Source organism: Oryx dammah, unplaced genomic scaffold (assembly GCF_014754425.2).
Source record: "Oryx dammah isolate SB20612 unplaced genomic scaffold, SCBI_Odam_1.1 HiC_scaffold_13, whole genome shotgun sequence".
Classification (NCBI taxonomy): Eukaryota; Metazoa; Chordata; class Mammalia; order Artiodactyla; family Bovidae; genus Oryx; species Oryx dammah.
The window spans coordinates 42,177,582-42,203,333 of NW_024070197.1; the positions used below are offsets into that span (position 1 = coordinate 42,177,582).

General features: G+C 46.4%; 1 protein-coding gene across 2 annotated transcripts in view; it reads right to left on the reverse strand.

Annotated features, from left to right (window-relative positions):
* Positions 1–3,540: 3,540 nt before the first annotated feature.
* The window catches only part of FTO (FTO alpha-ketoglutarate dependent dioxygenase), a 426,125-nt gene continuing 403,913 nt past the window's right edge, over positions 3,541–25,752 (reverse strand). The window contains exon 9 of one of the 2 annotated variants that reach the window (XM_040254042.1): positions 3,541–5,950. In XM_040254042.1, coding sequence (XP_040109976.1) covers positions 5,797–5,950 — 154 coding nt within the window. In that variant the 3' untranslated portion in view covers positions 3,541–5,796. The remainder of the gene's footprint in view (positions 5,951–25,752) is intronic. The other variant, XM_040254043.1, reaches the window with a different exon arrangement.

Below are 25,752 nucleotides of genomic sequence, written 5' to 3' on the forward strand. Positions count from 1 at the left end.
AAGTGGAAGCTGGGAGAGGAAAATGGGATAGAATGGGATGGTGACATATTGTTCCGTTACTAAGTAGGAGACACAGTGTGAACCACTGTGGTGGCAGGACAGTTTAACCAGTTAGGTGTTACAGAAACAAAGACTGGATCACAGGGAGGTCAAGGGATTTGCCCCAGTCATGAAGCTACAACTGTCATCACAAGAAACTGGGATCATAACTATTAGAGCTGGCATGTCACTGAAGACCCAGCCAGGGCCAGAGGCATGCTGTGTACACATCAATGTCTTAATCTTCATGACAACCTCAGGTGGTAGATATACTACTATTGTTCCCATTTTGCAGATAAGAAAACAAAGGTTTGAAAGGGAGGCTAGCCTTCAGAATTGCCTGGAAAATCCCATGGATGGAGGAGCCTGGTAGGCTGCAGTCCGTGGGGTCGCTAAGAGTCGGGCACGGCTGAGCGACTTCACTTTCACTTTTCACTTTCATGCATTGGAGAAGGAAATGGCAACCCACTCCAGGGTTCTTGCCTGGAGAATCCCAGGGACGGGGGAGCCTGGTGGGCTGCTGTCTATGGGGTCACACAGAGTCGAACACAACTGAAGTGACTTAGCAGCAGCAGCCTTAGGAATACACACAGAATCAGGACTCTGCAAGCAAAAGACTGCTGACATCCAGTAATCAGAAGATTCTGAAAATCTGACCCATGGTGACCGGATACAGAGCAGGCGTGTCAGGAGGACTGGTGTGCAATCATGGGAAGAGGATTTGGGGGCTCCCTGTGACCCAGTCTTTGTTTTTATAATGCCTAGCTGGTTGCGCTGTCCTGTCACCACAATGGTTCACGCTGTAGCTCCCACTTAGTTCCAGAACAATATGTTACCATCACATTTGATACCTAGACAATAGGCTTCCCAGGTGCAAAGTGGTAAAGAACCTGCCTGCCAATGCAAGAGACTCAAGAGACATGGGTTTGATCCCTGGGTGGGGAAGATTCCCTGGAGGAGGGCATGGCAACCCACTCCAGTATTCTTGCCTGGAGAATCCCATGGACAGAGGAGCCTGGCGGGCTATAGTCCATGGGGTCGCAAAGAGTTGGACATGACCGTGACTGCACAACAACCTGGATATTATTAATAGACTGTATTGCCTTGACAGGTTCTGGGGAGAAAGGAAGGGGATGGGCTGCAGGTTGGTGGGTCAGCCCTGTTCAGGAGTCAGGCTGGGGTGAGGCTACAGCGCAGGGTCTGGGGGTGCTCACCCAATCTCCTCGTTAACGAGGGACCCGGGTAATTGAGAGAGCCAGGTGTACCCCTTTTCCCGATAATCCCTACAACCAGCCCCGCAGATGCAGCAGCAGCCACGGGGGCCCTGGACATCGTGCAGGAAGTCATCCCTGGCTGCCCGCTCCTTCCTCCCCCTCCCCTGCTTCTCCCCTTCCTCATCCCAGCCTCTTAGAGCTGCTCGGCTCTCCCTGCAGCCACGATCATTACAACACTCCTGGGCCTTCCCTCCCCCTTTATGGTTGTCAAATTGATTTCACCACTGCCATACCTATGGCTCCCAATGAAACTTAATTAAAAATACCATTTAATCACAAAGTAACAAAGGCAAACTGGATAAACGGCGTTACCACTTCAGCGCATTTTAATCCGCACTGCTCCTCGGTCCTTCTCAATCTGTTTGGATGAGAATTGCCTTTTCAAATAAGAACCCCCACCCCCTGCCCCGTCTTCCATGAGCTTGCCTCTGACAGATCTCCAAAATAAACAGTATTTAGCGTGGCATAGATCCAAATGTATGCAATTTGCCCAGTGGTAAAAATCAGCCTTAACTAGATCAGGGAAGAAAAAAAAAAATGTTGCTTTCCAAAATACTTTCCCTCGAAATACACACCAAAAAACTACTGAATGTGGTGTGTCCATTTAATAGGCTGATGGAATCTCATTTCTAGCACCCCTTGGTTTGGTTAGTGATGGATTTGAAAGCTTATTACTAAAATTGTGTCACAAGCCATGCCACAACCACCCCCCCCCCCGCCGCTTCTCTCTAGTGAACTCCCCTGAGCAGAGGCTGCCTGTGAAAGCAGGGGGCGGGGGACGGGGTGGACACAAAGTTGTGGGTGCTGCTGGAAGTGAAGCAACAGGAGGATGGGGCGCCGCCTCATGCTCTTGGAGGAGCTGGCAGGACATCTTCTCCACCTGGCCCCAGGAATCGGAAATTCCTGGTTAGAAAGCCGTGCCTTCAGACTGAGACCCTTCGGAATCCAGACAGCAACCAGGCAATGATCTGGAAGCATAAGACTCTCACACCAATGACCCCCACCCTCCTGCAGAGAGCCTTCCGTGTTTCTTGGGCACTTGACAATCACATTCAAACGCTGGTCCCGCCTCCACCCCACGTGCATCTCCTTCCCTCCTTGGCCTTGTTTCTCTGCTTCAGCCATCGTGGTCCTTTCTCTTCCTGATCTTCCCACTCTAAGCACCTTCCAGCCTCAGGGCCTTCGTACCTGCTGTTCCCTTTCCTGGGAAGCTCTTCGCCCATCACCCCCTTTCCTGGACTTCCTAAGCCAAGCCACCCTTCCTCAGTCCCCAGCTATGCTCTGTCCCTTGCCTTAGGGGTTTCCGTCCTGGTATTGAGAAAGATTGAAAACCATCATGTTGTTTATTTGTAGGCTGACTGTTTCCCCACTATAGAGTTAAGTTCCTATTGGGGTTACCACATCCCCCGGTCCAGCATGGGGGTCGGTACATGGGAGCCCTTGAAAGGCAGGGACCTCCTTGGATGCCCAGGGCTCACGACGCCCCTGAAGTGCAGTAGGTGGTCAAGAAACGTCTGTGGGAGGGGAAAGTCAGTAGCATCTTAGCAGAAAGGGACCTATCTCTTCAGATAACTTTCTGATGATAGCTGGGACCAGGGGATGGGGAAGCCTTACAGGTAGCAGTGATGACCGCTGACTAAAGGTGGTCCCAGGGCAAAGTTTCCTCCCCGCCCCCACTACCCACATGGCCCATGTCCCCAGAAAAGTCCTTCAGTAGCTCACGGGGGAGAAGCAGGAACTGAGTTGATTGTCAGCTTAGGGTCCCCAGCCGCCCCTTTTTTTTAAATCATCTCTTGCCCTTCCCCCTTCTACCTGTCTGAAACCTACCCTACCCCTCTCCGAGAGCAAGCATAGGTAATCCTCAAACACACTGAACTCAAGCTCATTGAAAGCCACCACTTCTTCTGAGAAAACATGATCTCACCTTTTGGATTCATTCCTGTAAGTGCTTTGGAGAAGGCAGTACTCTCAACTGGAGAATTCCAGGGACGGAGGAGCCTGGCAGGCTGCCGTCTATGGGGTCGCACAGGGTCGGACACGACTGAAGCGACTTAGCAGCAGCAGCAGCAGCAGCTGGAGGTGGTTTCTCCAACACTGGCTGTTTCCCCACCTGAAAGACCCTGAGCACACTCTTCGCTTGCTACCCCACCCCGCCGCGCCGCCCCCGCTGGGCCCAGGAAGCATGCTCACCTGCAACTGTGAAAGGAGAAATAGAGCAGGCACTCTCTTGGTTTCTTATCTCATCCTTTCAATATTTTTATTGTTTATGTGTGTTTGATGATGTACATGGCATATTAGTAAAGGAATTCCACAACAATAGCTGGATAGTAATACACACGTATTGGGGTAAGCACACAACGTTATTATTTATTTCTACTCTACGGGTGCAAGCAAGCAAGTGCTGACGTGAAGGGGCAAAGATGGTCAGATTCACAATAAATGGTAACTGGGAGCGACGGGGGCCACGGAGGGTTCATGCCCCACCTAAGGGGATGTTACCTAGCTCTCTGCCACAGGGTGGAGGCTGCTGGATGCTCTGAATTTTAAAGAGGATGCACACGTCTTTATGTTATATGGAATCTTCCACTTTTAAATACTGGCTCCTCATGAACTATGACAAGGGACAAACATTCCAGGCGGTGAAATAAAACACGAGGCTATGTGGTCCCGAGGCTGCCCTGCACACCCTGCCTCCATGATTTCATTTCATCTTTCCCGCAACCGTAAGAGGGAGCACTTCTTCTTTTACTGATGAGGAGACTGAGGCTTAACAGCATCAGGGAACTCATCTAAGATTTGAGAGTCTCAAGATGGTGAAACCCCGCCTGCCTTGAGTGACATGATCTCTCTGAAGTTAACTCCATAGAAATGAGCCCATACCTTGAACTGGTGAGATTCTGATGGTGGGAGAGTTTAGTTCTCAGGGTACCTCTGAATGGGTAAAAAAGCTCCTCAGCTTCCTGAATACTGCAGATGACAAGAGAAAGTGACAGGCTGGGGAGAGGGGCTGACTAGTCTCGTGATTTCTGGGGCCACCATAGGGTGAGAGCCAGGCCCAAAAGGGAGAGGTGGGTTCATAGTATCATGAGACAAACTGGCACCAAGATTGAGGAAGGGAGGGGAAAATGCCTACAGCAGGTCAGCTTGCTGATATATAATATTTTACTAATATTTACTGCGTGTTTAACTATGTACCAGAGATTGTTCTAAATCTGTAGCTAGGTTATTTCATTTCATCTTCACCTTGGGAATCAGTGTGTCTATAGTATCCCCATTATACAGATGAGGAAACTGAGGTACAGTCACACGTCAAAGATCACAAGCCAGTGGGCATTTGCATCTAGGCACTCAAAAATCAAAGCCCAAGTTCTAACCTCTTTCTCGTCTCTCTGGTGCTCCAGCATCATCACGATGGGGCACTAGGGTTCTTTCAAGTCTCAATTCTAGCCATTATGTGCGAATGGGGGAATTAAAGGAAAACAAATACGTAGTGTGTTGGTTAAACCCAAGAAGCAATGTAAACAGAGTTTTGTCTCCTTCATTAGATCAGGGGAACTTCCTAAAGACAGGATGTCAGTTTTATTTTAATCTTCAACACTGCTCTATTCCTGTGTGCAGAGTACAGGGCTCACAACCTTGGCTGTCTTAGAGAAGGGAAAGAGGCTACTTTCCAACGAGGCATTGCTCTTTTCAAATTTATTTTGCCGGTGGGGAGAGCAGCTACAGAGAACTGGAAGACTGTCTCTCTCACTCTCAAACTTTTCATAGAAGTATCGTCTAGCAGGGCTTTCTACAATGATGAAAACATTCTATGTCCAGTACAGTAGTCTCAAGCCACACCTGGACTACTAAGCACTTGAAACGTGGCTCGTGCAACTGAAGAACTGAATTTTTAATTACAATTAAAATGGAATTTAAATTGTAGAAGCCCCATCTACCTAGTGGCTACCATACTGGACCGCAGAGCCTCTGAAGGGTGTGCTGAGAAAATGGGCTAAACGTCTCTAAATTCGGTCTTCTCCTCCATGACTTGAGAGATCCCCTGTAGGGACTCTGCAAAGGCTTGGGAAAGAGGAAAGTAGGTTAGGTTCTGCCAAAGGCCAGGTTCACCCTGGTCACTCCCCAGGCCTCAGGAGTGACCTCTTTCTCGTCTCTCTGGTGCTTGCATTAAAAATCCAAGTGGGGAATCGTTTTGTTTTGTTTTGTTTTGGGGGGGGGGTATTATATTTTTTGGGTATTTTTAATTTAATACCAAATCACTATAACACTGTGTCATTTGCAAACATTTTAATCTTCATGGGTTCCACTCCCTAATTGTTCCCAACTGGAAACAATCTCCAAGGCCATTCTCTATCATCTCAACAGTTTCTACAATCTCAAGGCCAAGTCTACCCCACACTGCCCTCGCCTAAGCCCATGACAGGGGTGGAGAAGAGGAACTGAAAATAGCCTTCCTCCTCCACCTGAGAGCTGTGCTCTGTCTCTAGGGCCTGGTCTCCAGAAGCAGACCTCTGAGTTCAGAAACGATCTCTGTGAGGTCGAATGGCAGAGGCATCGAAGGATCACCCTTTTCCCAGTACGGCCGGCACTCTGGCTTCTGATCAGCAGGTAGAGTCCGGGCAATTCGAGACTGGCACCTGGAAAAGTAAGAATAGGCAGTTAATTCCTGGGAAGAAAGGACTGCAAGACCCATACTCAGGTAACTTAGAGCAACCCTGGCAATCTGCTGTGACGGTGGTGATGAGGAGGAAGGAAAGACGAGTTTGGGAGGCAGAAAGCAGGTGTTTATAAGAAGGAAGAACTGTTCTTAATGAGGCTGGAACTTCTTTATTTCAATTCCTAGATTTGTATTATCTCTCAAGGGCTTTGTAGAAGCCAATCATGGGGGGAAATTCAGTTACTCTGCCTTTAAAATGGTGAATTATTTTTTCATTATCTCGACCGTTATTTAAAGTGTGTGATTAAACCATTATCAGATTTAAATGTTTGTGGGATTTCCATGTATTACTAGATTACTGGGAAAGATTAAATTGAATTTACTGCATTAAAATGTCCAAGAATAGATTAAACAATATTACAGACTGGGATTGACTTCGGAGATCCTGGAGATTTACAAGTGTCCCAGCTTGCTGTGCTCGGAAAAAGGCACTCCAAGGAGAGACCGATTTATAAGGATATATGCAAATAGAGGTTAATAATCATTTCCACTGATGAATAGGTGGGGAAAACTTCCACAAAATTAAATTAAGAGGCTAGCAAGAGTGACTCCCTAAGGAAAACACTTAAATCACGGTTTTTATTAAATGGATTATTCATCAATAGTAGAGAAATTAATTATCATATGCAACTAAATTATAGCCTCAGAGGAAAAAAGTTGGGGCCACATTGTCACACCTTGGCAGGCAGCTACCTCTCCAAGAGACCAGCTTACTGGAAATTGATCTGGGAAAATTCGGTGGCTTTGGCTTTATGTATCTGAGAAATGAGGATCAGAGAGAAGAAAACACAGATCGCAATAAGAAATGAACAATTTCTCTGTTCTCTTGGAGCACAAGGCGGGAACAGTGCGTGCCCCCAAAAAGAATTACTCCTGAGTACATCTGGGAGAGTTGCCTGGTCCTCTGCCACTCCACCCCCACCTTCTTGGCCTTATCCTCTAAATCAATTAAAAAAGTGGCCCTACCCATCCATCATGTGCCTTTCGTGTAGGACTAACTATGAAGAGATCAAAGAATGGACCATCCCGACCCTATTTCCAAGCCTTGATGGTCGAGAAGGCTCCTAACTAAAAGACATCTTCTCCTCTGGGGAATTATTAATGGTGAGGGGATCCCCATGGGAAAACATACTTCAACTTTACACCTATTTTCTCGGGTGGTTAATTGCTCCACCGGCATTCTGTGCACTCAATCCGTCGTACATTACACATAACATTCCAATATATCTTCGGCTCTCTGCATCGGGCCCTGATAATAGCGTCTGTTAACATGCACTAAGTACTATTATGTAGCACATCACTTCATAAATAATAAGATTAGCTGACCTCAGGGCCCCAAGAAGAGTAATGTGTTTAAATGTTCTCATTATTTATTTAAAACAAGAATTAAAGCAACAGAAGCTGCTTTTGACAATCCTCTTAGCATAAATATTAAACTGTTTGCCCTGATAAGCGCACACAGCTCCGAAGAACAGAGGCACGTTCTACAGACTACTTAATAATAATAGGTGTTTGAGACGCTGCCGCTCACTTCAGTTCTAGAGATATAGTCTCTAAATCACATGAAAGGGATGGGAGAGAAATTAATATTCAAGGGAAGCTGCGACTAATTACAAAGGAACTCTGTGAAGCTTTTTAAACTGCGCTGTCTCTCGGCCTCGGAATCAGACAGTAAGGCTCAATTTACCAGACAGGGAGAGTTATTCCAAATTGAGCACTTCCATCTCACGGCAGGGAAATGATCTCTGCACACATTATTCTGGTTGGCAGATTAAAGGGCTATGATAAGTGCTGATCCACCTCGGCTAGCGTAAGGTTTGTCCAAAGTCAATAGAGATGCTTTTTCACCTGTCAAATGGGTTTGGCCCCCTCATTTTGAGAAAGTATTAGAAATAGGAACACCTGCTGTAGAAGTTTGCTGACACTGTATTGCACATGTCCGAAGCCCATCCAGTTTTCTTCTGGGTGAAGTTGCTCTGATTTTCTACTATTGTTCTTCTGGTGGAAGGGCTGACTGACATGGGGACTACCTCCTTCTCACGCTGGCCCTGAGAGGCTAGGAGCTGTGTATACCCATTGCCTCCCTCTGGACTAGAGACAGAACCCCTTGCTGGGGCTCTTCAGGGCCTTAATTCAGATCTTTCAAGATCATTTTTTTAAAAATATATATTCATTTATTCATTTATTTGGCTATGTTGGGTTTTGGTTGCGGCACTCAAGATCTTCACTGCGTCATGTGGGATATTTCATTGCAGGGCAAGGACCCTCTAGTTGTGGCCCATAGGCTCCAGTAATTTAGAGTTCATTAATTTAGGGTTAGTTGCTCTGAGACACGTGGGATCTTAGTTCCCTGACCAGAAAACAAACCTGCATCCTGTGCACTGGGAGTGCAGAGTCTGAGCCGCTGGACCACCAGGAAAGTCCCCTCAAGAGCACTTTAAAGAGCTTCCTTTAGGGACTTCCCTAGTGGTCCAGTGGCTCAGACTCCATGCTCTCCATGCAGGGGACCCGAGTTCAACCCTTGGTTGGGGAACTAGATTCCACATGCCACACTAAGAGTTTGCAAGCTGCAAAACAAAACCAAAACTCTTCCTTTAATGCTCAGCCCTCCTTGCCAGTTTGTCAATGATCATGACTGGGCTCCGCAGAGGGCTTGCTGTTGAGGTTATGTATCCACCTACAAGAAAGGACAGTCAGCCCTGACTCAAATCATACCATCTGCTTCAGCACCATGCCAGATACGGGACTGAAAAAGAAAGGCTTGAGAATGACTTGGAGGCATATTTTCCTGTACTATGCTTAGTTGCTCAGTTGTGTGTAACTCTTCGTGACCCCATGGACTGTAGCCCACCAGACTCCTCTGTCCATGGGGATTCTCCAGGGAAGAATACTGGAGTGGGTTGCCATGTCCTCCTCCAGGCGATCTTCCCGACCCAGGGATCGAACCCACGTCTCCCCCATTTCAGGTGGATTCTTTACCATCTGAGCCACCAGGGAAGCCCAAGAATACTGGAGCTGGTAGCCTATCCCTTCTCCAGGGGATCTTCCTGATCTATGAATCGAACCGGGTCTCCTGCATTGCAGGTGGATTCTTTACCAGCTGAGCTCCCAGGGAAGCTCCTGCTCAAACCACGCATTCAGTCTCTCTCCCATCTTAATTTCCTAAGATGGGGAAGCCCAGTGGACATGGGGCACTGCCGCTTCCCTGGGGCCTGACATCTTGAGTATCCTAAACTCACCAGACCTCAGTTGCTCACTGAGAATAATGACGATGACAATGATAGTACCTACGTATGGGCTTGTTGTGAAAGTTATAGGGATTAACACATGTGAAGTACTTAGCACACCGCCTGGCACATTATTACTAAACACTATGGGAGGCCTGATGTGCTGCGATTCATGGGGTTGCAGAGTCAGACATGACTGAGCGACTGAACTGAACTGAATTGTCACTACTGTTACTTCTCCTACCAGTAGTGAACTGGTGTCTCCAGCGATGACAGGAGATGCCAACGAGGGGGCTGCCTGTTGGCCCTCCCTTCAACGAACTGAGTGGGGTGGCCTCTGGCTTGGCTCTTTGTGGGGGAAACTGGAGAGCCAGAGCAATTCTTTCTGGCTTGAATCAGATGAAGCCTGAGGCTAAATCCTAGCACAGTGTGACATTCCAGGATGCCAAGGCTTATGTATGCAAGCTGCTGCAGCTCTCCAGTGACAGGCTGAACTACTCAGACTCAGAAAAGACTTAGCGGTTGCTCCTGAAGACCCAGAATTCTTAATAGGCACTGTCGTTGGACTACTTCAGTGGCAGTTGTTTCAGGCTGACTTGGCATTTCCAGGAAACGAAGTTGGATGGTTTTTCAGCGTGCATACTCTGTGGTTCTTGCAAAATCAAGGGGCCCTGAGTTCTCTTAAGCAATGATTTAGGAATCCTGACAGTGGTGGACAATGGCTGTCTTGTGTCTATTCCCATCTTTCCCACAAAGAAGATTCTAATTTTCCTATGGGGAATTTGTCCCGTCCCTACGCTTGGCCATGTGGTTTGAGTGGAATTGGTTCCATCTCTTACAGATATGACTTCTCTGGTGTGGCTCAGAGAGTAAAAGCATCTGCCTACAACTCAGGAGACCCGGGTTTGATCCCTGGGTTGGGAAGATTCCCTGGAGAAGGAAATGGCAACCCAGTCCAGTACTCTTGCCTTGAAAATCCCATGGACGGAGGAGCCTGGGAGGCTACAGTCCATGGGGTTGCAAAGAGCCAGACACCACTGAGTGACTTCACTTTCTTTTCTTACTGACAGAGCAGAGAAGCTAAATAGTAAGAAACTCAGCTAAACAGCAAAAAAACAGCTAAACAGTAAGAAAGTTACAGTTTCCCCTTTCCACCTTGTACTCGCTACTCCCATCCTTAAAAAAAAAAATCCTCTTTTGAATGCTTTGGATTAACAAATAAACTCAGATCTACTTAGAAAAGAGGATCTACTTAGTGGATCTACCAATTCCACTCAAACTACATGGCCAAGCATAGGGACGGGACAAATTCCCCATAGGAAAATTAGAATCTTCTTTGTGGGAAAGATGGGAATAGACACAAGACAGCCAATGTCCACCACTGTCAGGATTCCTAAATCATTGCTTAAGAGAACTCAGGGCCCCTTGATTTTGCAAGAACCACAGAGTATGCATGCTGAAAAACCATACTTCATCTCTCTCCCTCTGAAAATCACATTATTTCAATTCAAAGGACTCTATAAGCCACCCTCAAAACTCCTGCTACTGAGGAAGGGTTCTCCCTGAATAACCTAGTGACGTAACAGAAAGCAGCTGAAAGGTATCATGTTGGCTGGTCTGTGAGCCGACTGTCCAGAGGTCCCCTCCTCGTCCCCGCCCACAGGTGTAACTCATGCAGGGCCCCACTGCTCGCTGATTTCCCCCAGGGCTACACTTCCATCTGGATCATCAGGACGGCAGCTACATTAGGGAGCACTGGTCGCCATGCTGAAATTAACCACTTTAGCTAAAGTGTGTGTTAATTATGGGTATGCAAGCAGTCAATAAAAGGTTAATGCAAGAGTCAGAGGATAAATTTCTTCCCTTATTGCATCACTTCACAGACTAAATGACTAACATTATACTTTGTGTTTTTAATCAATAGGTTTTACAGTAATGTGCTGGCCATTGATTTTAAGAAAACATGTACGGTCTTCCTCCTCGTCCTTAAATTTTGCGACAAATAAAGAAGGACAGGTAACATTTCCATTAAGTACGCTTGATGAAATGACAAGATTTTGGGAGAAATGGTTCCTGCTAAAAGATGGACTGGGATAAAGCAAGCATTAAAAAAAAGAAGTACCAGAAACTAGAACTTGATGGATTAAATATTACCAAGCACAGGCCTTGAGGACACAAGGAAAACAAACTCCCAAGAGAGAATTCTTAATGTGAAAGAAGAGAGTAACTCCTGATAAAGTAAGTACATTCTGTATATTGTTTGAGCGTCCTGAAGAATCTTAACACGCAGCACTGATTTCACAATAACCTGAGAGAGGAAGAGGTTGGCATTTGAACCATGTTTCACAAGAGAGCTGCCTCACGCAAGGTTAATTCAGTGGCAGGTGGGAGAGCAGGGGATGGGCAGACCCTGGACATTTGGTAGGCCGCCCTTTCTACCATGTTCCATCTTTCTCATGGATTCCCATTTGGACCAAAATGGGCCTTATCCCCTGACTCCTTGGCTATTTTCACCAAATCAGGTATTCAGGAGATTCCAAACCATTTCAGGGGAACAAAAGGAGCAAAATGTTTTCATCATGTTTCTATAACAATAATTACAGCAAATGAATGGATGAAACTTTCTTCTTTTCATTCCAATGACTTTGAGGTTCTCAGAGCATAAGTATCTTTTGTCTATAGAGGTAAAAGATACACCTTCATCTTTTGATGAAGCTTTCTTTTTTTTTTTTTGGCTGTGCTTTGTGGCATGTGGGATCTCAGTTCCCCAAACAGGGATCGAACACATGCGGCGGTGGGAGTGTGAAGTCTTTACCACTGGGCCGCCAGAAAAGTCCCACTCCTTTATCTTTTAAGAGCCTAAACTACTTCTAATTATACAGTTATCCGTGGGTATAGACAGTTATCCCCAGGTATATAGAGTCATCCCCCCAGGATTTTGGGGGAATTGATTCCAGAATCCCCTGCCTGGGTACTAAAATCCATGGATGGTCATATACCTTTCAGTTGGCCCTCCATATCCTCAGGTTATGTATCCAGATACAGAGGTCTGACTGTATATTTATTTTTAAAAAAATCCATGTATCAGGGAATCTTCTTAGTTCAAATCTATTCAAGGGTCAACTGTATTCCTGGGGTGACCGTGAGAAAAATTTCTTGACCTCTTAGTTTCCTCAACTGCTATGTGAACTCCATGTTCCCCTGCTTCACTGGACTAGGTGAAGATAAAAATTAAACAATGTATATAAAAGTCGTTTAAAATATGTAGACTACTGCACAAATGTTGAATTACACCTCCATAGTCCGTTCCAACTTCCCAGGTGGCTCCGCGGTCAAGAATCTGCCTGCCAAGAAGGAGACACAGGTTTGATCCCTGCCTTGGGAAGCTCCCCTGGAGAATGAAACGGCAACCCTCTCCAGTATACTTGCCTGGCAAATGCCATGGACAGAGGAGCCTCATAGGGCTGCATGACATGGGGCTGCAACAGAGTTGGACATGACTTAGCAACTAAACAACAATAACAGCCCTTTCCAATGTGACACAACTTCTATTTTTAAAATACAGCTCAGGCAACATTGGCTGGGAGGCCTGTAATGCTTTAAAATGTGTGGGGGAAAAAATGAATAAACTATGTGCATCCAGACAGTGAAATATAAGGTAGCCATTAAAAAAAAAAGCTAGTGAAAGACATCACACTTCTAAAGACTAGAACAATTTAGACTCATAGCTTCATCAGAAAATACCCAAGGACTAAAAAAAGTACTCTCTTCAAGTCAGAGTTTTTTTCTGGAATTTTCATTCATGCTGAGGAGTTGACTGTCCTTCCGAGTCACATCAAACAGAAGCCTTTTTCAGGATATCGGCCACATCAGAATATATTCATTCCCTCAAAGTGTCAACCAGCACCAAAGTTTAAGGGCTTCACTCAAGTAGAAAATCCTGACGTGTCACATCAAATCGATTAATACATTTAACCTGCAAAACCCAACTGCCAGGACCAGCATGAAAAAAGTGGGAAATAACAATATAAAGGAGTAACAATTTCTTTAGTGGCTTCTATGCTTTGGATGGAGCTCAGACCAATCCGCGACCTTGAATGCTCTCTGTTCTTAGTCTCCCCAGGCCCAGTAGAATAGAAACATCTTGCCAGGCAGAGTAATTCCAGTGTTTAAAGACAAGCAGTACTTTACGTGTGGGCTTCCTTGGTGGCTTAGTGATAAAGAAGCTGCCTGCAATGCCGAAGATGCAGGTTCAATCCTTGGGTGAGAATCCCAGGGACAGGGGAGCCTGGTGGGCTGCTGTCTATGGGGTTACACAGACACGACTGAAACGACTTAGCAGCAGCAGCAGGAAGATCCCCTGGAGAAGGAAATGGCAACCGACTCCAGTATTCTTGCCTGGAGAATCCCATGGACAGAGGAGCCTTGTGGGCCACAGTCCATGGGGCTGTGAAGAGTCGAACATGACCTAGTAAGTAAACAACAGCAACTCTGATCCTATATTATTCTCTCATTGGGAGGGGAAGGGAATAACCCAAGCAAAGCCCAGCTGCTGTAAATATTAACAGTTGTGTTTTCCACATTTGTTTGGAACTCAACATTTCCTATGTAAACAGTGGTTCTCATAGTTCCTAATTCTTCTCCACAACACCAATATTACCTATAATTTTCTGAAATATAATATTAATATATTATGTAGCCCAGTAACCATAAATAGCAGGGTGTCAGAGTTCCAACTTGGGAGCCAAAACGGAATTTCCTTTGACCAGGGTTTCCAGTCTACCTGGTGTATGGAACCAGGGCTTCATCCCACTCTGGATCACTGAAAGAGTCGCTGTGACCTGTGGCAAAGGCTCCACCAAAGAAGAGCAGCACTGGGGTGAGGGATACGGTGCTCAGATAGTATCTCCAAGAGATCAGGAGAGGAAAAGGCAAGGTCCCGAGACCTCTTGCTAGAATTAAAATCAGGGATACTTTTTGGCAATGGAATGGCTTGCTGAGCCATTTAATAGGAAGCACAAGCTGGAATCAAGATTGCCGGGAAAAATATCAATAACCTCAGATATGCAGATGACACCACCCTTTTGGCAGAAAGTGAAGAGGAGCTAAAAAGCCTCTTGATGAAAGTGAAAGAGGGGAGTGAAAAAGTTGGCTTAAAGCTCAACATTCAGAAAACGAAGATCATGGCATCTGGTCCCATCACTTCATGGCAAATAGATGGGGAAACAGTGGAAACAGGGTCAGACTTTATTTTTGGGGGCTCCAAAATCACTGCAGATGGTGACTGCAGCCATGAAATTAAAAGACGCTTACTCCTTGGAAGAAAACTTATGACCAACCTAGATAGCATATTCAAAAGCAGAGACATTACTTTGCCAACAAAGGTCCATCTAGTCAAGGCTATGGTTTTTCCAGTGGTCATGTATGGATGTGAGAGTTGGACTGTGAAGAAAGCTGAGCTCCGAAGAATTGATGCTTTTGAACTGTGGTGTTGGAGAAGACTCTTGAGAGTCCCTTGGACTGCAAGGAGACCCAAACAGTCCATCCTAAAGGAGATCAGCCCTGGGTGTTCTTTGGAAGGACTGATGCTGAAGCTGAAACTCCAGTACTTTGGCCACCTCATGCGAAGAGTTGACTCACTGGAAAAGACTCTGATGCTGGGAGGGATTGGGGGCAGGAGGAGAAGGGGATGACAGAGGATGAGATGGCTGGATGGCATCACTGACATGAGTTTGAGTGAACTCCGCGAGATGGTGATGGACAGGGAGGCCTGGTGTGCTGCGATTCAGGGGTCACAAAGAGTTGGACACAACTGAGTGACTGAATTGAACTGAAAGGCATCTCTGTTCTTTCTTTCAGGGCCCAGGAGGATGGCACATGCTTTTCCCTTCTACAGTACATGCTTTTCCCTTTTCCCTGCTGCCTCCTCTAGGGCTTCCTCCCAACCCACATGATTATGCTGTGTAATCCTGCCATCTCCTTACCCCTCTGCCCTTACGAGTTTTTCAGAGATTCTGTTGCTATGGGAGATCCTATAAAGAAATTCCATTTCATGCCCCTGCTTCCCTGATGAGATCTCCTCTCAGACCAAAGGAATAGGGATAATAGTAATAGAAACATTACACATAGCCCATCATATACACTGGGCTACCCTGGTGGCTCAGATGGTAAAGAATCTGCCTGCAGTGTGGGAGATGTGGGTTCGATTCCTGGGTTGGGAAGATTGCCCGGAGAAGGGAATGGCAAAGAGTCAGACATGATTGAGCCACTAACACACACACAAGCATATACACTAAGTATCAGGCGCTGTGAAAAGTGAAAGTGAGAGTCGCTCAGTCGGGTCTGACTCTTTGCGACCCCGTGGACTCTACAGTGCATGAAATTCTCCAGGCCAAAATACTGGAGCAGGTACCCATTCCCTTCTTCAGGGAATCTTCCTGACCCAGGGATTGAACCCACATTTCCCACACTGCAGGCAGATTCTTTACCATCTGAGCCACGAGGGAAGCCCAGACACTGTATAAGTCTTCTTACTAAACGCATGTCCTCCTTGAAAAGAAGTGGAGGTACAGAAGATTAACTAACTTGTCCAAGATTTCACAGCTCAAGAAAGGACAGAGTCGGGATTTGACAAAATTGTCTGATTTCTAATCTCCAGTTCTTTGTAATATTCCAAAATATAGACATCAAAAGAATCATTTTGGATCCTGGTTTTAAAAAGTTTCCCGAAGGCATCTAGCCCCAAGCTAGTCTCCCCAGAGGAAGGTCCTGTTCATGTGAATTTCTGCATGTGACTCTTCAGACTGTGCCAGTCTGCAAAAACACACACCATCTTAACCTGTCACAAAGGACCACAAAGATGCTGAACGTCATATGTGGGGTGGGGGTGGACACGAGGGTTTCTTTGGGTCCATAGAGAACTCACATTAAATTCATCTCCATTTCAGAGGATACCAGACTTAGCATTGGTTTCTGTAGACCTGCAACTTGGCCCCCTAAGCAGGCAACTGGTGACTTCTCAGGGTCCAGTACAGAGAACAGGCCTTCTGGACTCCTTCCCCTTACTCCAGGGACTCCGGCAGGCTCATGGAACCACTTAATATGTGAGACTGCTTGGCCCACCACTGGGGTGTAAGCCCAGGAGGCAGAGGGTAGAAAACAATTTTATCCCCAGCTTCATTTGTCGGCTTGTCAGTTACATAATGAGAGTGATGAATGGGCTACCTTGACAGCCGAACGTTTAGGAGCTGCTGACCTTTGATCTCTGGTCACATGATAGGGTCATCTGAAACTGGCATGACTTCTACCTGGCTGAGGGTAACAATATAAAGGTCAAATCGGCTGGACGATTATATGAATCAGGTCTGAGGCAGCTTGGTTAGGAGTTTAAGAGACGCCGGGTTGGGTTCCCCAGCACACAAAGCTATGGAACCACTGCAGAACTGAGCTCAACAAAAGATATACAATTTCAAAGCAGTCTAGAGTAACTTTCCTTGCAAGGGAATAGAATGAACTCATTATTTTTAAAGGGCAACAATGAAAACAAACACTTTGGAAGAAAATATATTCTGCCAGTGATTCTGCCATTGGGAGGGAAAGCATACAGCCCTATGACTTAATGAGTGATATTAATGCTATACCTGCAACATGGCAGAAGGTCCGATTTGATGCAATTACTGGAACAAAATCCCCACGGGGTAGTATCAAGCCCTCCTTTCAGCCATAGAATATGGTCTCTCCTCCATCCTCTGTCAGCACCGTACCCCACAAAGGGCCATGATTGACAAAAGATAACCCTTTCCAAATTTCATGACTTCCCCCATTGCCTGAAACTTAAGTAAAGTTTGCATGGGACAGTCTCAAACTTCAGAAAGCTCCCAGAATAACTTACCATCAGAAATTCAAGACAGCTGTGATTTTCAGATGCTCTGTAACATTTTAAAAAAATGTTTCTTCTTGCAAACCTGAAGATTTTTGCTTTTTGACTATTCAGTTAAATTCCATTTACTCAGGATCAGATAATAGCCGTCACAGAGATAATGAATATAGTTATGAAAATGAAAGCTAAGGGGTCAAAGCCGTCGATTTTCAGGATCTAGAAACTTCATAACCCATGGAAGAAGCAGACATTACAGAGGAATCTGGTTTACATCAAGAGCCTATTTCCTACAAAGGATTTTTCCCTGCAAAGTCAAAGACCGACAGACAGACGGCCACTGCCACATAACCCGCTCATACTCTTGAGAGATGAGCAAAGCAAAGGACAATGGCTTACAGCATAAAAGGCCAGCTGTTCTGACTTTGGAATGCTCATTTGAGTTGTAAGCTGTGAAATAAATTTGAGTTGATGGTTCTCCCATCTGCTCACCTGTCAGTTTCTTTCCACTGGGCTGCTGTTCTTAGAAATACTTGCGAGTAACCTGCTTAATTGGTTTTTGGAGGCTGAGAAGCATCTCCCAAGTTTATTTTAACCTTATGCTGAACATGAGGCTAACTGGACCTTTGTTCCTCTTCTCTCCTTTAAGAACATTCGTTAATAGGTCGAGAGCCCTTACACAGAAAACTCGGTGGAGCCCCAAACCAACAGTGGGGCAGGGGAAGGCTGTCCAAATGTGGAATGAGAAAATGGTGGGCTGAAACAGAATGCCAATTAATCAAGGATATCCCATGGACAGAGGAGCCTGGCGGGCTGGAGTCCATGGGGTTACAAAGTGTCGGACACAACTGAGTGACTAACACATACACATCCCATTCTTTTGATGAATCTATGCTTTGCACCCATTTAAGAGCTGAGTCCTGGTGCTTCCTGGTGGTCCAGGGGTTAAAGATTTGGCCTTCCAATGCAAAGGGTGTGGGTTCTATCCTTGGTTGGGGAGCTAAGATCCCACATGCCTTACACCCCAAAAAATAAAAGACAGGACCAAAACAAATTCAATAAAGAATTAAAAAAAACAAAAACAAAAACGGAGTCCAGGTCAAAATTCTTACAATGGTCCTCAAGTCCCTACATGACCTACCCCTCCCCCACCCCACTCCTGGTCTCTCCTTCCATTTGTCCCATTATTCACTTTGATCCAGTCCTACTGGCTTATTTGCTCTTCCTTGAACAGGCAAAGAACACTCTCAGGTATTTGAATCCGCTGTTTCTTCAGCTTTGAAAACTCTTTCCCTAAAATATCCATGTGGCTCATTCCCCTGTTCCTTCAAGTCATCGATTAAACATAATCCAATGATCAAGGCCTTCCTAGATTGCCCTACGGAAGAGAGCAGCATCTCCCCTTCCTCCATATCCAACCCCATGCTCCCCACTCCCCATCTCTTCCTGCCCCATTTTTCGCTCCACAACACTTGATACCGTGTGTGTGTGTGTGTGTGTGTGTGTGTGTGTGTGTGTAAGCTCTCTGAAGGCATGAATTTCTGTTTTACTCATTGCTATATCCTCCAAGCCTAAAGCACAGTTTGGCACATTGTAGCCACAATAAATGGGCTTTCCCAGGTAGCGCAGTGGTAAACAATCCACCTGCTAATACAGGAGATGCGAGAGACACGGGTTTGAGTCCTAGGTTGGGAAGAGACCCCGGAGGAAGAAATGGCAGCCACAATAAATAGGGGTGGGAAGCACAGATGATGGAGAGCAACTTGCATTGTGGGAACTTCCAAGTGTACAAAGATGAACTCATCTCTCTGTGAGAGCACCCATTTTATGATGAAGACAGTAAAAGAACAAGGTACAGTCAGAGGAGGAATAATGATAATATCTTATTACCCACAGACAAGGAGGATGAGAGGGTAGGAAAAAATACTGGTCTGGAAATTCAAGACCCAGCTCTACCATTAACCTATCCTGAGACTGTGGGCAAAACCCTGACTTTCTGGCCACTGGTACTCAGATCCGTAAAATGAAGGGCTGGGTTAGACAGTCCCTAAGGTTCTTCCCATCTTTAAAAAAATTGGGATTTGATATAAAAATCTATTTAACGATATTTATTTTATCTATTTATTTTTGGCGGTGGCGGGTCTTAGTTGCAGCATGCAGGATCTTCGTTGTGGCATGCGGACTTCTCTCGAATTGTAGCTCTCGGGCTCAGTAGTGGCGGCATGTGGGCTTAGCTGCCTACACGGTATGTGGGATCTTAAGACTCAAACCTGTGTCCCCTGCGTTGGAAGGTGGATTCTCAACCACTGGACCACCAGGGAAGTCCGTCCCTATATATAAATACTATGCTTTACCTCCACATACCTTATCTCAAGTGACCCTCACTACTAGGATAGGAAATAAAGGTGCTGGCCCAGTTGGAGAGGTTAGGACGTGGGGGCCTTGCTCTAGGTCAGTCACATGGCTGGTTAAGTCATGTAGCTGGGACTGAAATTTCGGTTATTTGCTAGTTCAGCATTTTTCTAGGAAACCTCACTTCTACTGGTGGAATTGGAAGTACTACCATTCACTGTTACTCGGATTCAGAAACTACTTTTGCCGGCAAATTCTCATTCCCTCGAGGTAACACACGTGTATCACAGACTCCACTGGACACTATTCTACTCTAGCCCAAGAACCCACAGATTCTCTAAGTGGCCATTTCATTTCAAGATTAGAGATAACAAACAGCTCCCACCACCTATGGGTGTCTTATGACAGGAATAAAACTATATTTCAGTGGACCTCTTCAGTAGAAGGGCAAGAAGTCCAAGCAACTGTATCATCAGGATTGCTATGCTAACAAGGCCCCAAACTCCAAAGATATCAGAAATGTCCTCATCTTGAAGCCAAAGCAAATCTGTGTTTTATACCCCTAGGAACTGAATGATGTTTCTGCAGCTAATGTTTAGAAATTAAAATTGCTTTTACCCACATAAATAGCTATGCTCCTTGGTTCAGTGATCGAAAAGAGGAAAACTCAATAAACTATAATGGTAAATAATTCAAAAGTACAGATATATACATATGCTGTTGTTTAGTCAGTCGGTCATATCTGACTGTAGCCTCCAGGCTCCTCTGTCTATGGGATTCTCCAGGCAAGCAGGTAGTCTTTCACTTCTCCAGGGGATCTTCCCAGCCCAGGAACTGAACCTAAGTCTCCTATGTCCCCTGAATTGGTAGGCAGATTCTTCATCACCGAGCCACTGGGGAATCCTTATACATATATGTATATATAACTGTAGGAGAAGGCAATGGCACCCCACTCCAATATTCTTGCCTGGAAAATCCCATGGGTGGAGGAGCCTGGTAGGCTGCAGTCCATGGGGTCGCAAAGAGTCTTACATGACTGAGCGACTTCACTTTCACTTTTCACTGTCATGCGTTGGAGAAGGAAATGGCAACCCAACTGTATCACTCTGCTGTACACCTAAAACTAATATACTATTGAAAATCAACTATACTTCAATTTTAAAAAAGGATGACAACTCAGTGTAGCGTACCAAGTGCCTGCCTACTGACCTACTGATCAAGACAGTATAGGGGCAGAAGGGGTTTGGTTAGTGCTCTGTGTGTGTGCCTGAGTTCATTCATTCATTCAACAAATATTTCCTAGGTACAAGGATCTAGTGGAGTAGGAAATGGCCACCCACTCCAGTATTCTTGCCTGGAAAATTCCATGGACAGAGGAGCCTGGCAGGCTACAGTCCATGGGGTTGCAAGAATTGGACACGACTGAGTGATTTTCACTTCACAAGGATCTAGAGATACAGTAATGAACTAGACAAAGTTCCAGGTCTCATGGAGGTAACTATTCTACTGAAGGAAGACAGAATAAGCACATTATTAGTTATAAGGGGCTTCCCAGGTGGCTCAGTGGTAAAGAATCTGCCTGCCAAGCAGGACACATAGGAAATGCTGGTTCAGTCCCTGACTTGGGAAGATCCCCTGGAGGAGGAAATGGCAACCTACTCCAGTATTCTTGCCTGGAAAGGCCCCATGGACAGAGGCGCCTAGAGGGCTACAGTCCATGGGGTTTCAAGGAGTCAGACCCGAATGAGCGACTCAACAACAGCAGTATTAGTTATAAATTGCATCTAGCTGCCAGCAAGAGGGATTAGAAATTACCAGTGGCTGAAGAAGAGGGAAGCTTGTTTTTGCTTTTTCATGGAAGGTCACACGACAGCAATCCACAGACATCCAGGATTGCTCTGCCTTTCTTAGCTGATGGCTGCCATCTTTGAGCTCACCTTAAGGCCCAGGTGCCTAGCTACTGTATCTGGTATCTCAAGCAGGAGCAGGAAGGTGAGAGGGGTAAAATACACCCTTACCTCCTCTTTCTAAGGAAGACAGCCAACCAAGCTCCACCTCTAGCTCACACACTAAAACTCAGTCCCTGGGCTACAGAAGAGGCTGGGAAGTGCTGGGTTTTAACTGGATGTGCTAACTTCTTTGCTCCATCAGTACTGGGATTCTACAAACTTATGGTTGCCAGGGAGGAAGGCATAGTTAGGGACTTCGAGATCGACACGTACACACTGTTATATTTAAAATGGTTAACCAACAAAGGCCTACTCTATAGCATAGCTCAATGTCATGTGGCAGCCTGGATGGGAGGGGAGTTTGGGGAATGGATACATGCATATGTATGGCTGAGTCTCTGTGCTGTCCTCCTGAATCTATTACATTGGTAATTAGCTATACTCCAAAATAAAATAAAAAGCTTTAAAACAAACAAACAAACAAACCCTGGGATTCTATACTCAGGAATAAGGAAAGAAAGGGGACAGGATGAGAAACTAGTATTCTCTGCCACACGAAGTCAGTAAATAGACATTAAGGTAATTTCTGTTAGAGATAAATGCTCTGGAGCAAATCAAACAGGAAATGAGTAAGAGAGCGAATGAGGGATGGGGGAATGGTTCTGCCTGGAGTCGGAGGAGCAGGCATCTCCCCCGGGGGAAAGAGATTTTAGGTGACCATGTGTCAAGCATGGTCAAGAGAAACAGCAAGGAGGCTGAAGGGGGGTGACCAAGGGACGTTGGTGGCAGGGTCAGAGAGGACCAGGGCCTTGGTGGCTATTGTACAGACTGATTGTATTCTAAGTGAGGTGGGAAAGCCCTGGGGGGCTTAAGAAGGAAAGTGACAGGATCCAGTCTCATCCTCTGCAGAAAACTTTCTTCTTTAGGAACTGGGTGGTCATTTCATGAGAAGAAACTTCTACGTTCAAACTACTCCCGGTGTTGAGTTGATGAAGTAAAATATTCTCCTTAAATCTCTTTCCTGGCCTGATGGGCCCTCCCTTGGCTTGCTGAGAGGCAGGGGGCAGCACCGAACCTGACCATCCCCATCGCTTTGACGCTTTGTTCCCATCTGCGCTGGAAGGGAAAAGGAGAGCCTCCCAGCATTCCAAAGTTCACTGGAAGTGTATCTTTCGAATGCAACTCACATCCAGTTTTCGCTTTTCTTTTCCTTCCGGAGGGCTGTGGATTCAGGCTGAGGAAGAAGGGTAATCTTAGATGCTGGGAGACACAGAAGACTAAGCTGGGCTCTGAGTCAGTGCAGGGAGGGGTTCCCTCTAAAATGATGGTTTGAAAGCAGCTTTTTTTTCTTTTAAGTTGCACTTCAGTAGAAGCGGACCAAATTCTAAAATTGTCCGAGCCGAAGCTTCTGCTGGGCTGCCAGTGTTGCCACCGTGGACAAAAGCCCGTGGGCGCCTCGGCGAGGAAAGATGAGTTGCCCAGAGACTGCCTGAGGGGCTGTGCGTGGCCTCCAAACTGCAGGTTAACTGGGCGGGTTGATTCATTAATCATCACAGCCACCAGGTTCCCATCCGAGCATCTCCAAGGAGCAAGCAGGCAGAGAGACCGGCCATTATCTATTTATTACTTACAGTCTTGTAGGGTCTCGCCTTTCGCACGCTGGTGCAAAGCCTTCTACGCTGCGGCTTTGAAAGCTTGGGTCTGCAGTTCCCTCACTCTCCTGGGTGGTGGTGGGAGGCAATATGTTTTCCCCACATGGGTGTTGGCTAGTGGGGTGACCTTGGCAAGGGCACTAAGACAGCATTTTCTCATCTGTCAAGGCGAGACAGCCACTGAGCCCCGGCGTTTCGCCTGGTAAATACTCACACGTGGGCCAAGTACCGGCCACCTCATCTCAGAGCCCCCTTGGCTCCGAAAGAAGGCCTTTTTCCACCAGGGAAAAATGAATGAGGCTGCGTCCTTGCCTGGTACCAGTGAGAGATGCGGGGGTGGAAGACCAGAGCATCTCTTTGCAGGAAATACACCCTTGGGCCCTCTCCGTGCATCCCAGGCGCTTTCTCATTTGCCAAAATCCAGAAGGTCACAGGGAATCAAAGGACGACTCTGCTTGTGCAGAATGTCATTATAGAGGAGGCTGGGAACGAGAGGCCTGTTACAAGTCACCTCTCCGGCTCCTGCGAACAGGCCGATTAGTGGAGAGGTTCGGCTCCTGACTGAGCGTGACAGGAACGGGGTCAACGGGGAATGGGCCAGGGCGCGGCGGTGAGTCGGGCTGGCACAGCGAGGGCCTGATTAGCGGCTGTCACCTCCTGCCCCCGTGCCTGGCCTGCCAGCGAGCCAGGCTTCTCAGCCGACTGCTAAGTTAGAATTTCACACTTTTTGGAAGAACAGTTCTGCAGTCGAGACCACCTGGGAGTTGGCACAGACTACCCGACTGAGGGGCCATTATGCTTTCTCCGCATCACCCCCAGCTGCTAGGGGAACTCGATGAGATGGAAGGAGCTTGCTGTTCCTAATTTAAATTGCTCTTTCTAGCTGGAGATGGACTGGCCGGGTCCTAGTGCCCACAGCACCCACTAGTAAGTTACGAGGCTGGGGTCATCTGTGTAATTGCCATTGGCAGGCAGCCTGCCCACGTGGTACGGGAGCACAGGTTTTAGGACAGCCTCCTCACTGCAAACAGTTCTTGCTCTGGCCTCTAACCCAGACCAGAAAGTGTACCATTCATTCATTTTTTCCCCCCAGTGTACAGAGAAAAAAAGGAAAGGCATTTAAAAACGCAATTGCTTCTAAGGATGAGATGATTTTAAGTCACCTCTTGGACTGATCACGTTGTTTCGTTGATGGAGCAGAGGGACATGTGAACTCTGCCTTCCCTGGGGTACAAGGAAGGGGGATTCTCTGGAGTCTGATTTTACCTTTGTAACAGTTTCATCCAGGGCTGACCACATGAGCAGCCTTCTGGGAGAGATCCGTCCAGGAGGCCAGCAAATACAGACTAGCAGCAATTTAATTGGTTCCAAGTTAATGTCCTTTTCCACTTGGTCTCGTGTAAGCACCTGGGAGTTATGGCCACTAACTTAAAATGATTTATAAAGTTCTGTCCCAGGAGAAGGTCTCTGGACAGGCAGCCAGTGAGGCTCTGAATTATGCCTCCATTGTGGGTGAGTATGAGGATAAAGGAACAGGCTCAGCTGTAAAGAATCTCTCAGAAAAGGGAGGGGAGTCTCATGTTTCAGCAGGGTAATTTTTGACAGTCGTGGCTCTTTTAGATTTCAGATTTGACACAACCTCTATTCTTAGGAGCTCATCTTAGCTTATATTCTTCTCAGTTGGAAGCTGAGGTTAACAGACTTGCTCAGCTCATCTGTGGCAGAGTTGGGCTTCCCTGATGGCTCAGATGGTAAAGAACCTACTTGCAATGCCAGAGAGCCGGTTCCACCCCTGGGTCAGGAAGATCTGGAGACGGGAATGGCTACCCACTCCATCCACTCCAGTATTCTTGCTTGGAGAATCCCATGGACAGAGGAGCCTGGAAGGCTGCATTCCGGGGGACTGCAAAGAGTCAGACACAACTGAGCGACTAACACTTTTCACTTTAGGAGACTAAGGATCTGGTCTGAGAATCCCTAGTTCACCGTGAGTTTGCACACTTCTCCTTTTTTAAAGTTATAGCTGTTAAGAGCTGACATTATTTGAGGGTCTACTCTGTGCCTCATTGGCATTCTAAGTGCTTTATTCATGTAATCCTAATCACCCTATGATGTTATGATTTTGTTTTAAAGTATTTACTTATTTATATATTTATTTGGGTGCCAGGTCTCGGTTGCAGCACTCGGGATCTTTGGCCTTGGTTGCAGCATGTGGAATCCTTAGTTGTGGCACGTGAGATCTAGCTCCCTGATCAGGGATCAAACTTGGGCCCCCTGCACTGGGAACTCGGAGTCTTAGCCAGTGGTGCTTAGCCACAGGATCAGGTTAGTCCTGAGGTTATGATGTTTATCCCCAGCTTACAGATGGGAACACTGAGGCACTGAGTGGTGATGTCATTTGCCCAAGGTCACAGAGATTATAACTGACGTGACCAAGATATGTGACGTTATTGAAACAGTTACACAGCCATGTTATTGAAACAGTGCACAGCCACAGTTTTAAATCTAATGATATAGAAGAGTTTATACAATGAAAAAAGCAGGTGTTCCTCGCTCTAATCCATCTCAGCCCTGGAAGATCTGGAGGAAACCCACTGTTTCCAACAGTGGTTACCTGGTGTATCTCTCACCAATATGTACCACACTTCTATTCCTTGATCCTTCAA